This window comes from Mauremys mutica, chromosome 6 (genome assembly GCF_020497125.1).
Source record: "Mauremys mutica isolate MM-2020 ecotype Southern chromosome 6, ASM2049712v1, whole genome shotgun sequence".
Lineage (NCBI taxonomy): Eukaryota > Metazoa > Chordata > Testudines > Geoemydidae > Mauremys > Mauremys mutica.
Window position 1 is genome coordinate 795,432 of NC_059077.1, and position 13,140 is coordinate 808,571.

The 13,140-nt window shown below is 66.4% G+C and overlaps 1 protein-coding gene across 2 annotated transcripts in view; it reads right to left on the reverse strand.

The window, feature by feature from the left end:
- Positions 1-819: 819 nt before the first annotated feature.
- The window catches only part of GBA2 (glucosylceramidase beta 2), a 54,928-nt gene continuing 42,607 nt past the window's right edge, over positions 820-13,140 (reverse strand). For both annotated transcript variants that reach the window (XM_045021242.1, XM_045021243.1), the window contains exons 9-17: positions 12,648-12,832; positions 12,191-12,295; positions 11,121-11,228; positions 9,614-9,765; positions 9,382-9,488; positions 6,165-6,307; positions 5,817-5,932; positions 2,180-2,371; positions 820-2,098 (exon numbers count right to left, since the gene is read on the reverse strand). In XM_045021242.1, coding sequence (XP_044877177.1) covers positions 1,862-2,098; positions 2,180-2,371; positions 5,817-5,932; positions 6,165-6,307; positions 9,382-9,488; positions 9,614-9,765; positions 11,121-11,228; positions 12,191-12,295; positions 12,648-12,832 — 1,345 coding nt within the window. In that variant the 3' untranslated portion in view covers positions 820-1,861. The remainder of the gene's footprint in view (positions 2,099-2,179; positions 2,372-5,816; positions 5,933-6,164; positions 6,308-9,381; positions 9,489-9,613; positions 9,766-11,120; positions 11,229-12,190; positions 12,296-12,647; positions 12,833-13,140) is intronic.

Sequence of the window (13,140 nt, forward strand, 5' to 3'; positions counted from 1 at the left end):
CAGGCCCCCGGGCGGGGCCGGAGGAGGCGACAGCCCCAGGCAGAGGGACAGGCCCCGGGCGGGGCCGGAGGAGGCGACAGCCCCAGGCGGAGGGACAGGCCCCGGGCGGGGCCGGAGGGGGCGACAGCCCCAGGCGGAGGGACAGGCCCCCGGGCGGGGCCGGAGGGGGCGACAGCCCCAGGCGGAGGGACAGGCCCCCGGGCGGGGCCGGAGGGGGCGACAGCCCCAGGCGGAGGGACAGGCCCCCCGGCGGGGCCGGAGGGGGCGACAGCCCCAGGCGGAGGGACAGGCCCCCCGGCGGGGCCGGAGGAGGCGACAGCCCCAGGCGGAGGGACAGGCCCCCCGGCGGGGCCGGAGGGGGCGTTAGCCCCAGGCAGAGGGACAGGCCCCGGGCGGGGCCGGAGGAGGCGACAGCCCCAGGCGGAGGGACAGGCCCCCCGGCGGGGCCGGAGGGGGCGTTAGCCCCAGGCAGAGGGACAGGCCCCGGGCGGGGCCGGAGGAGGCGACAGCCCCAGGCAGAGGGACAGGCCCCGGGCGGGGCCGGAGGGGGCGACAGCCCCAGGCAGAGGGACAGGCCCCCGGGCGGGGCCGGAGGAGGCGACAGCCCCAGGCATAGGGACAGGCCCCCGGGCGGGGCTGGAGGAGGCGACAGCCCCAGGCAGAGGGACAGGCCCCCAGACGGGGCCGGAGGAGGCGACAGCCCCAGGCGGAGGGACAGGCCCCAGACGGGGCCGGAGGAGGCGACAGCCCCAGGCGGAGGGACAGGCCCCCGGGCGGGGCCGGAGGAGGCGACAGCCCCAGGCAGAGGGACAGGCCTCAGGCAGATGATATTTTATTATGATGATTTTAAATTAAAACGATTATTCAGCATTTGAAACGAGCTCCCCTGAGCCCCGGCCCAGCGCCAGCGGTGATGGTGGGCAGTGGCCATGCAGGGTCGGGGACAGGAGGAGTTCATTTGGGATGAGGATTGTCGGAGGCCAGGCAGCGGGCCCCGGGCCAGGGCTGGATCATGCTGGGGAACTGCCCTTGCCACGGGTTACCACAGCGGCCCCTGCCTGGACCAGGCACCATGAAGGGACCCAGCCCAGCTGGGCAGCCCCTTGGGCCAGGGAGGGGCAATGGCGCCCTCACTGGCAGCAGTGCCCACACCTTCGGCTCCCCCTGCACCTCTGCCGTGGGCCGTGCCGCTGGCGGGGGACCCTGCCAAGCTTCTGTCCCGCGTGGTTCTCCCTGCAGTTAGGGCTCAGCATGTACCAGGCCCTCACCCATGGCCCGTCTGTGCCCGGCAGCGGATGCTGCTCTGCCAGCAAGGGCAGGTGAAATCTGCACCCAGCAGCCTGTGCACACGCCCTGCGCGAGCGTGCCAGCCACGCACATGGGCTCCCCCCTCCATGCCCTCTGCCGCTCCCAGCCATGCGGGTCGGTGGGGGCGCAGGCAGGACAGGCGCTGGGGGAGGCTCTGAGACCTGTCAGCTATAGGGATACCCCACCTCCCGCGGGGACTTGCCCTGTGCACTGCAGAGCCCCAGAGCCATGCGCGAGGGGAAGGACCCTAGGCACAGCCCCCCCGCCGCTCCTCCCTTCTCCCCGCTCAGACAGCCAGGCCCAGGAAACCGCCTCTCTTGGGGCTGGGGGCCCCAGGGATGAGAGGTCAGCCAGGGTGTGGAGCATGGGGCCCTGCTGCTCCGAGGGGGCAGGGTGCACGCGTTGGGGGGAAGCAGAGGGTCGGTGCAGAGAGGAGGGAAGATACAGCAATTAAAATCAGGTTTTAAAAAGGGGCAAGCTGTCTCCACACAGTCCCTGGCCAGCAGCGGGGGCCCAGCGGCTCCCTCTGGCTCCTGCTCCCAGGTTCCTTCCCTCACGGCTGGAAGGAGTTCTCCTGCCCCGGGTGTGGCGCTGCTGCGGCAGGCGCCTGGCAGGCTCTGCTCTCCAGGGCCAGCTGCATGCTCCAGATGCTGAGGGGACGCATGTAGGCCAGAGAGCGGAAGAGCTTCCGTTGGCAATAGGCCTCTGGCGTCTGGAAGGCCATGCCCAGCCGCTCCCACACGGTCCGGTAGCAGCCCTCCGCCGTGTGGAAGCCCTCCTGCACCAGACCCTGCAGCAGAGGGAGAAAAGAGTCAGGCCCGTGCCCTGGCACCGCCTGCCCGTGCTGAGGGGCGCCGCGTGCCACACCCACCTCCTGGATCATGGTGGCTGCCAGAGCGTACACGACCCCAACCCAGGCCTCGCTGGACTGCACGCTGGACGTGTCCAGGCTCCCATCGGGCCTCATGCCGTTCACGGCTCCCATTGTCCCATTGGCAAAGCCCATGACGTTCAGCTCAAAGATCGTCTTCAGCGCGCTGAGGATATGGCTCCTGGGGAAAACCTGTGGAGAGAGACGCCATCAGGCCTCTCGGCCACACAGGGCCCCACCCTGAACCCAGGGCCCGGGGGCCGTCCTCCACTCGGAGACGGCAGCGGCAGAGTCGTACTGCTTAAGGCAGATAGGGCCAGTAGATCATCTGCCTTCTGTCCAGCACAGAGACCCCTGGGCTGAGCCCAGCAAAACGCCGTGCGGAAAGGCAGCGGGCTGGATGTGAAGACACCGAGGCGGTGAACCCACCACTGTCACTGCGAGTCAGCAACGGTCCTGAGTCAGTGGCTCCTGTGGCTGTTGCAGAGCCAGCGGCACACCAGGGAGCGAGGTGGCCAGCCCCACGCCTGCCTGCCTCTGACGGGTCAGGTTCCCAGTCTGCAGCTGGCTGAACTGAGGGCGAGACTCAACCTCCCCACCGGCAGCCTTGCCCACTCAGCCACCCCGTCGCTGCGCAAACTCTGGCTTCAGCTCCCAGCCAGCGGTTCTTGTCCTGCCTGTCCCTGCCGGATTACCAAGCCCGGCAGTGCCCGGGCTTGTCTCCTTGTGCACCACCAGCACGTCACCGCTCAATCGGAGTGCGTTCAGCCTCTCTCCGTCAGACACTCCCCCGCCCTCACACCATCCCCCTTCCCCCCACCCTCTCCAGTTGTTCAACACCTTTTTCCAACAAGTGCCTGCAGGATCCGGTATCGGTCGCACCAGTGCCACGTGCAGCGGTAGAATCACCTCCCTGCTGCCCTGGGTACACATCACATTAGCCTCGTGTGCCACAGCAGTGCACGAGCAGCTCGGAGCATCACACGAGTGGGAGGGACCTCGAGGGGTCTCTCGTCCAGTCCCCGGCACTCATGGCAGGACTAAGGATTATCTAGACCAGGGGTCTCCAACCTTTTTACGCCTAAGTTCACGTTCTGAATTTAAGTGCGACCCAGGATCTACCCTGGCCCTTCCCCAAGGTCCCCCCTTCACCCCGCCCCGCCTCTGTTGCTCGCTCCCCCCCCTCACACACACTCACTTTCACCAGGCTGGGGCAGGGGTTGGGGGATGGGGGTGGGTGCAGGCTCTGGGCTGGGGCTGAGGGGTTTGCAGTGTGGGAGGGAGCTCCAGACTGAGCCTGGGGCAGGGGGTGGGGTGCAGGAGGGGGTGAGGGGTGCAAGCTCTTGGAGGGAGTTTGGGTGCAGGAGGGGGCTCTGGGCTGGGGCAGTGTTGGGGTGCAGGGGGGTTCTGGCTCTGGGAGGAGATCACGGGTGGGGTTTGGGGTGCAGGAGGGGGTTCGGGGTGCACGCTCCAGGAGAGGGTAGAGGCTGGGGGATGGGGTGTGGCTTCCCACCAGGCAGCACTTGCCTCGGTCAGCGGTGCAGCGGGGCTGCTACTAAGGCTGTCTCCCTGCCTGCCCTGGCCCCACGCCGCTCCTGGAAGGGGCCAACGCACCCCTGCGGGGGGTGGGTGGCTCCGCACACTGCTCCTGCCTGCAAGCACTGGCCCCGCAGCTCCCATTGGCCACAGTCCCTGTTCCCGGCCAATGGGAGCTGCAGGGGCGATGCTTGCAGGCAGGAGCAGCACATGGAGGGATGCTCCTGCCCCCCCACCCCCGGGGCCGTGCTAGACACTTCTGGGAGCGGTGTGGGGCTGGGGCAGGCAGGGAGCCTGTCTTAGCGGCAGCCACACTGTGCTGCCGGAGATCGCAATCGACTGGTTGGTGACCACTAACCTAGCCCAGCCCTGACAGGGGTTTGTCCAACCTCCCTGGCAATTTATTCCAGTGCTGAACCACCCTGACAGCTAGGACATGTTTCCTAACGTCAACCTAAGCCTCCCTTGCTGCTTCTTGTCCTGTCCTCAGAGGTTCAGGAGAACAATGTTTAACCCTCCTCCTTGTAACAATCCTTTATGTACTTGAAAACCGTTATGTCTCCTCCCCCGCCCCCCGCTTCTCCAGGGTAAAAAAATTGGGTTTGTTTGACCTTTCCTCACAGGCCATGTTTTCTAGACCTCGAATCATGTTTGTTGCTCTAATCTGGACTGACCATTTATTCCTACCCTTTGTTTCCTGCCTTTTAACCACTTACCAGTTCATGGCCTGGCTTCCTGCTCGGGGTTTGTCAGTTCTTAGCTGATGCCTGCGGCCTTGGCTTACTGGTGTCACACACACACCTAGGAAGAAGGAATTCAGGCCAGACCTAGAGCCTGGGGGGCTATCCTGGAAAGCAGTGATTCTGCAGGGATTTAGGGCTCATAGTGGACAAGCAACTGAACATGAGCTGGGAGGGGCTGCAAGTGCTTTGGAGAACAGAATTAAAATTCAAAAAGATCTGGACAAACTGGAGAAATGGTCAGAAGTAAATAGGATGAAATTCAAGAAGGACAAATGCAAAGTGCTCCACTTAGGAAGGAACAATCAGTTGCACACGTACAAACTGGGCAATGACTGCCTAGGAAGGAGCACTGCGGAAAGGGATCTGGGGGTCAGAGTGGACCACAAGCTAAATATGAGTCAGCAGTATAACGCTGCTGCAAAAAAAGCAAACATCATTCTGGGATGTATTAGCAGGATTGTTATAAGCAAGACACGAGAAGTAATTTTTCTGCTCTACTCTGTGCTGATTAGGACCCAGCTGGAGTCTTGTGTCCAGTTCTGGGCGCCACATTTCAGGAAAGATGTGGACAAATTGGAGAAAGTCCAGAGAAGAGCAACAAAAATGATTAAAGGCCTAGAGAACATGAGCTATGGGGGAAGATTGAAAAAACTGGGTTTGTTTAGGCTGGAGAAGAGACGACTGAGAGGGGCCATGATAACAGTTTTCAAGTACATACAAGGTTGTTACAAGGAGGAGGGAGAAAAATTGTTCTTATTAATCTCTGAGGATAGGACGAGAAGCAATGGGCTTAAACTGCAGCAAGGGAGGTTTAGGTTGGACATTAGGAAACTATCTAACTGTCAGGGTGGTTTAGCACTGGAATAAATTGCATAGAGAGGTGGTGGAATCTCCATCTTTGGGGATTTTGAAGAGCAGGTTGGACAAACCCCTGTCAGGGATGGTCTAGATAATACTCAGTCCTGCCGTGAGTGCAGGGGACTGGACTAGAGACCTCTCAAAGTCCCTCTGATTCTATGACTCCTTGATTTGGCTTCAGGGCCTCAGGGCTTTCCCTTGTTGCTTGGCTGGTGAAATCGAAGTACAGTGCTCACAGCCAGTGTGGGGCTTTGTGCCTGTTTCTGGCACTCTGCCCTGAGTAAGGTGCCTACGCTCCTACGTCCCCCAGACAGTGAGACAATACGACTTTGCATTTGTCACATTTTGTTTGAGTGGGCCCAGCTTCCCACGCAATCCAGATTGCTCTGTATGGCTGCCCCGTCCTCATCACTTGCCACTCCCCTAATCCTTGTGCCATCGGTAGATTTGCCTTCCCAATCCACCACTCCCACCCTGGGTGGTGACAAACCTTCTCTCACCTGGAACTCGCCGTGGTCCAGGCCGCTGGCCCGGAGGAACCACTGCCCGGCGCACTGGTCAGACATGACGGTGCTGGAGAAGGGGCCCCCGCTGCTGTCGTAGTTGTAGTATTTCCCTGCCGTGGGACGAGAGAGTCAGCTAGACAGTCACGCCCTTGCCTCTGACACCAGCGGCCCCTCCTCTCACACTGCACCCTCCCCACGGGGACACCACGCAGCGCCCACGGGGGGGAGTCACTTCCTGCCTGATGCAGACACCCCGTGGCCCAGAGCGGGAGCCTGCACCCCAGGCCAAGGGCGGGTCAGTGCAGTGCCCCTCGTGGGGCCCAGGCACCCTGCCATACGCACCGTTCCACAGCAGCCGCTCAAACGCCTCCGCGCCCTTCCTCCGGATGGCGCTGTATTTCTGCAGGACCTCGCCATCACCCACAATCCCCGCCACCTTGCACATCACACAGACGGCTGCCAGCCACAGGCTGCCACAGTACGCGCTGCAAAGCAAAGGAGACGGGTTTGGGCACGAGCTGCTGCCGACAGTGCAGCCGTATCCACCACGTCAGCCTCACAGCCCCGGCGCTACATGGCGGGCACATTACAGGGCCCTAGACAGAGACGGGCTGCACTTCCTGTCCACCCGACCAGCCCCCGAGCCTCAAAGCGCTCGTCCCCCTCCCCGCCAGGGCTGCGCCCCCCTCCAGCCCCGAGCCTCACAGCGCTCGCCCCTCACCACAGGGGCTGCGCCCCCCCCTCCAGCCCCTGAGCCTCACAGCGCTCGCCCCAATCCCTGCCAGGGCTGCGCCCCCCTCCAGCCCACGAGCCTGACAGCACTCGCCCCTCACCTCAGGGGCTGCGCCCCCCTCCAGCCCCCGAGCCTCACAGCGCTCGTCCCCCTCACCACAGGGGCTGTGCCCCCCTCCAGCCCCGAGCCTCACAGCGCTTGTCCCCCTCCCCACCAGGGCTGCGCCCCCCCCCTCCAGCCCCGAGCCTCACAGCGCTCGCCCCTCACCACCGGGGCTGCGCCCCCCCCTCCAGCCCCCAAGCCTCACAGCGCTCGCCCCTCACCACAGGGGCTGCGCCCCCCCCCTCCAGCCCCCAAGCCTCACAGCGCTCGCCCCTCACCACAGGGGCTGCGCCCCCCCCCCTCCAGCCCCCGACCCTCACAGCGCTCGTCCCCCTCACCACAGGGGCTGCGCCCCCCTTCCAGCCCCCGAGCCTCACAGCGCTCGCCCCCCTCCCCGCCAGGGCTGCGCCCCCCCCCCTCCAGCCCCGAGCCTCACAGCGCTCGCCCCTCACCACAGGGGCTGCGCCCCCCCTCCAGCCCCCGAGCCTCACAGCGCTCGCCCCCCTCCCCGCCAGGGCTGCGCCCCCCCCCTCCAGCCCCGAGCCTCACAGCGCTCGCCCCTCACCACAGGGGCTGCGCCCCCCTTCCAGCCCCCGAGCCTCACAGCGCTCGCCCCCCTCCCCACCAGGGCTGCGCCCCCCCCCCTCCAGCCCCGAGCCTCACAGCGCTCGCCCCTCACCACAGGGGCTGCGCCCCCCCTCCCGCCCCCGAGCCTCACAGCACTCGCCCCCCTCACCACAGGGGCTGCGCCCCCCTCCAGCCCCCGAGCCTGACAGCGCTCGCCCCTCACCACAGGGGCTGCGCCCCCCCCTCCAGCCCCCGAGCCTCACAGCGCTCGCCCCTCACCACAGGGGCTGCGCCCCCCCTCCAGCCCCCGAGCCTCACAGCGCTCGCCCCTCACCACAGGGGCTGCGCCCCCCCTCCAGCCCCCGAGCCTCACAGCGCTCGCCCCCTCCCCACCGGGGCTGCGCCCCCCTCCAGCCCCCGAGCCTGACAGCGCTCGCCCCTCACCACAGGGGCTGCGCCCCCCTTCCAGCCCCCGACCCTCACAGCGCTCGTCCCTCACCACCGGGGCTGCGCCCCCCTCCAGCCCCCGAGCCTGACAGCGCTCGCCCCTCACCACAGGGGCTGCGCCCCCCCTCCAGCCCCCGAGCCTCACAGCGCTCGCCCCCTCCCCACCGGGGCTGCGCCCCCCTCCAGCCCCCGAGCCTGACAGCGCTCGCCCCCTCCCCGCCAGGGCTGCAACCCCCCCCAGAGAGTGCAGCCCCCTAACCTGTCCTTTCAGCCCCATGGGAGCTGGAGCAGCAGCAGCCCCATGCCAGGCACAGACCCGAGCGGGCACCCGAGCCACACCTCTGGAAACGCCGGGTGCCTGCACTCTGCACCGCGCATGGCAGGTAACAGGCAGCTAACCCTGGTCGCACAGTGCGCGAAGGCGGGAGATGGATGGGGACACAAGCCAGGGCTGCCTCAGCTGGCAAAGCCACAGACCAGCTACACCCCCAGCCGCAGCCGGCGTGGCCAGGAGAGAGACTCACACGGGGACACTGCTGGTGTCTGCAGAGAGGCCAGGCCGGGCTCCCCAGACGGGGCTCTCGGCAGAGCAGCAGTGTCCCGCACTCGCTGCCTTCCAGCCACCAGCCAGCTCTTGCTGGGCCCGTTTTGACGGGTTCATTGTGATGACTCAGCAGCAGCCACTCAGCACAAATGCCCCAGGCCCCAACTGGCTGCTGGGGCAATCCTGGAAATGACTGCGAAACCCCTTCCCTGGTGCTGAGTGACACCGTGTGCCCTGGGGTAGGCACCTGCCCGGGCACACCAGGCTGTCCTGGGCCGTGGTTCCGGCAAAGTGCTGCCCTCGGGGCACAGCGAGCGCAGACTGAGCCAGCCCCTGAACGGAGCCGCACGCGCTGGTGCAGCTCTCCAGGAGACGTAACGTGCTCCAACGGCGCTGAACACGCTGCCGGGCTGCCACGCGCACAGCCCTGACCCCGCAGATGCTGAGGCAGCGGGAGGGGCTCTGGCAGCGGGAGGTCAATGGGAGCGGCCGCGCCGCACTCTGCATGGAGGGGAGTGGGGGAAATCCCAGACCTTTTAACCTTATTACCAGACGGCTATTTAAAAACGAAAAAGCCGGACACGTCTGGGGAAATGCGACGGATGGTGACCCTAGCGGTGAGGAGGGGGCTGAGGGGGCGGCCTGCCTGGGCTGTGTCCCTGCGCCCCGCCCCCCGGGGCTCCTGCAGCTGATGCATGCGGGCAGCAGCCCCCGTGCACCCTCCTTGCCGCGCTCGGCAGCTCCTGGGAGTGAGAGTTGCCGCCGCTGCCCCTCCCAGAGCAGGCTCAGGGCCCCGCACCCCGGCAGCGACTCACTCCCGGGAGCCGCAGAGCTTGAGTGTGGCGAGGGAGAAGCTGGGGGGCACATGGGGGCCGCCGCCCGCATGCATCTGCTGCAGCCTGCAGGAGCCCCCCCCGGGGGTGGGGGGGCGCGGCTGCTCCCCACTAGCGGCACCGCTGCCTTTGCAGGGCTCCTGATTCCCCCCCCCGCTCCTCCATGGCTGGGGCTCGCCACCCCCGCACGCCGCGGCTCTGGCTCTCCGGTGCCTCCGGAAGGAGGCTCCTCCCTGCCGAGCCAAGGCATCGCTTTTTGGCACCCTCAACCACTTGCCGCCCTAGGCGACCACTTAGTTTGCCTAGTGGATGCACCGGCCCTGCCCCACTCACCTGGCTCCAGTCACCACCCAGGCGTCATACGTCTGATCAGCAAAGCCCGAGTTTTCAATGAGCCCGTCGTCGTCTGTGTCGAATTTCAGCTCCGAGTCCATCACAGCCTGTGGGCGAGAGACCGAGACCTTCGCCCAGCTGCTCCGCGGCACTGGCCCAAGGACACAGCCCTGTGCCGGGCAGCCGGGAGCTCCCAGGCAGGACAGGCTGGGGGCGGAGGCTCTCGCTGTACCTGGCAGACGGGCCACATGTCCTGCAGGTAGGCCGTGTCCTGGGTCAGGTAGTAGTCGCGGTACACCTGCAGCACGAACTTCAGGTTCAGGTCCTTCCAGCCGGCCGTGTCGTGGATCAGGTAGGCATTGACCCGCTGCCAGGGCTCGTCCTCTGAGCAGGGAGAGAGCAGTTCTCAGCAGCACTGCTTACGGGGGCTTCCCCGTCACCCCCACTGTAATTGCACTGCACCCCCCACACCTGCAGTGAGCTCCCTGTAACTACACTGCAGCCCCAACACCTGCCGTGACCCCCTGTAACTGCACTGCGCATCCCCAACACCTGCAGTGAGCCCCCTGTAACTGCACTGCACCCCCCAATACCGGCAGTGAGCCCCCTGTAACTTCACCGCACCCCCAACACCTGCCGTGACCCCCCTGTAACTGCACTGTGCATCCCCAACACCTGCAGTGAGTCCTCTGTAACTGCACTGCGCATCCCCAACACTGGCAGTGAGCCCTCCTGTAACTGCACTGCGCATCCCCAACACCTGCAGTGAGCCCCCTGTAACTGCACTGCACACCCCCACTCCGTCAGTGCCATTCCCAACACCTGTAGTGAGCCCCCTGTAACTGCACTGCACCACCCAACACCTGCAGTGAGCTCTCCTGTAACTGCACTGCACCCCCCCAACACCTGCAGTGAGCCCCCTGTAACTGCACTGCACCCCAACACCTGTTGTGACCCCCTGTAACTGCACTGCACCCCCAACACCTGCAGTGAGCCCCCTGTAACTACACTGCACCCCCCAACACCTGCAGTGAGCCCCCTGTAACTACACTGCACTGCACCACCCAACACCTGCAGTGAGCCCCCTGTAACTGCACTGCACCCCCCAAACACCTGTTGTGACCCCCCTGTAACTACACTGCACCCCCCAACACCTGCAGTGAGCCCCCAGTAACTGCACTGCACCCCCCAACATCTGCAGTGAGCCCCCTGTAACTACACTGCACCCCCCAACCCCTGTTGTGACCCCCCCTGTAACTGCATTGGACCCCCCAACACCGGCAGTGAGCCCCCTGTAACTGCACTGCACCACCCAACACCTGCAGTGAGCCCCCTGTAACTACACTGCACCCCCAACACCTGTTGTGACCCCCTCTGTAACTGCACTGCACCCCCCAACACCTGCAGTGAGCCCCCTGTAACTGCACTGCACCCCCCAACACCTGCAGTGAGCCCCCTGTAACTTCACTGCACCGCGCCCCTCCCCGGGAATGGTCTCCCCATCCCTGTAACTGCACTGCACACCCACCTCCACAGCACCCCCCGCACCTAGCAGCAGTGGTGGGGCCCTCCTGGCAGTGGCCTCCCTGCCCCCCACCCCTCACCCCAGCACACCAAGGGACAGAGGGACACATTCCCGGTGGGCCTGGGCCTGGCAGTGGAGCTGGGTGAGCCCATCGCGTGGGGCGTTTATAACCGAGCACAGCCCAGCCCTGGCCCCAACCAGGGCAAGACCTTACCGGGCTCCCCAATGTCGTGGGGCACCACGTTCTTCAGCTTCACCTGGGCCGTCTGCCCGTTCATCAGGTACAGCCGGGGCTGCGTGTCCTCGTTCAGCACAGCAGCAGCTGGGAGAGACAGACCCTCAGCGAGCTGGCGGGCCCCAGCCATGCCAAGGTCTCCCCGGCCAGTGGGGTGAGCACCCCTTATCCCTGCAGAGACCACTCGCCTTGATGCCAGGCGCGGGGTGCTTGTGCCTGGGAAACCACCAGGCAATGGCCCCCGGCCTTGGCAGGAGCAGTGAGCTCAGACCGTCACTGCTGAGGGCCCCGGGGCCACACTCAATCCCTGCCCTGCTCGGGTGCAGCAAAGGAAGCAGAAACCACCCCCAGTGCCCAGACAGGATTCCCCAGCCCGAGCAGCAAGGTCACAGCCAGCTCCCTCCCTGCTGGATGGGGGCCCGTGAACCCGCCGAGGGGCCCGGGCTGGATGGGGGCCCGTGAACCCGCCGAGGGGCCCGGGCTGGGGGTTGGTGAAACTGCCGAGAAGCCCGGGCTGGATGGGGGCCCGTGAACCTGCCGAGGGGCCCGGGCTGGGGGTTGGTGAAACTGCCGAGAAGCCCAGGCTGGATGGGGGCCAGTGAACCTGCCGAGGGGCCCAAGCTGGATGGGGGCTCGTGAACCTGCCGAGGGGCCCGGGCTGGGGGTTGGTGAACCCACCGAGCGGCCCGGGTTGGATGGGGCCTGGTGAACCCGCCAAGGGGCCCGGGCCTGGTGAACCCGCCGAGGGGCCCGGGCTGGGCAGGGGGCCGGTGAACCCGCCGAGGGGCCCGGGCCTGGTGAACCCGCCGAGGGGCCCGGGCCTGGTGAACCCGCCGAGGGGCCCGGGCTGGGCAGGGGGCCGGTGAACCCGCCGAGGGGCCCGGGCTGGGCAGGGCTGGGGATTAGTGAACCTGCCGAGGGGCCCGGGCTGGGCAGGGGGCCGGTGAACCCGCCGAGGGGCCCGGGCTGGGCAGGGGGCCGGTGAACCCGCCGAGGGGCCCGGGCTGGGCAGGGGGCCAGGCAGGGGGCAGGGCCCGCTGGGCGCTCACCGATATCGTACTGCAGGCTGATCTCCAGCTTGGGCCACAGCATGGCGAGGGCGAAAGAGGCGTAGAAGTGAACGTCGTAGGTGTTGTACATCCGGTACTCCTGGCCTGGAAGCCCAGCACAGACAGTGAGGGGGGCAGATCCTGCCGGGGGGCCGCAGGGGCACCAGGGGTCCCCACCCCTCCGCACAACACGGGGAGTGGGGGACGAGGGGTTGGGCCCTGTCCCCGGCCCTGTGCCTAGCAGGGAATTTGCCCTTCCTGGGGGCCGAGAGTGGCGAGGCAGCGCCCCCGGCCTGGGTGAGGGGGTGCAGCCCCCAATGGACTCCATGGGGGGGCAGGCTGCTCCCTCCCCCCACCCTGAAGGAAGTGGGTCAGCAAGGCCGCCCCAGAGGGTGACAAGCCCCTTGCCCTGGGCTCAATCGGGAGGGGTGAGTGGGACCCTCGCCCTGCACTTTACCTTCCAAGTAAGCAAACCTTCCGTACTCCCGCAGGACAGGGAAGATCTGGGACAGCCCGGCCCCCGCTGGGCCCTGCACGTCCTCCGCGCAGGCCTCCGGGGGCAGCTCCAGCCACAGGGTCCCGCCATCCGCCACGAAGTAGAGCTCGTTGAAGAGAGCCGACTTGTACCAGGGGGGCAGGTGGCTGTGGGCGAGAGGGACAGATGGGACAGCAAATACGTCGCCTCCGTGGATCCCCCTTCACGGAGCCGCAGCCCGGCCTCATGGGCCTGGAGCCCTACAACGCAACCCCCCCCTTCCTCAGAGCCCCGGAAGGGTCGTCCCCTCGAGACACAGAGCTGGGGGGGCACACCTGCCCACCCCCCACCTCCCTTGCTGGGGAGGGGACAGAAGGCCGTGGGGGATGCAGGCTCCAGCCGCCCCAGCAGCTGCACTGAGGGAACTGCTCACAGCTCAGGAGCGACTGGCCTCTGAGGCCAGCCTGGAAGCTCC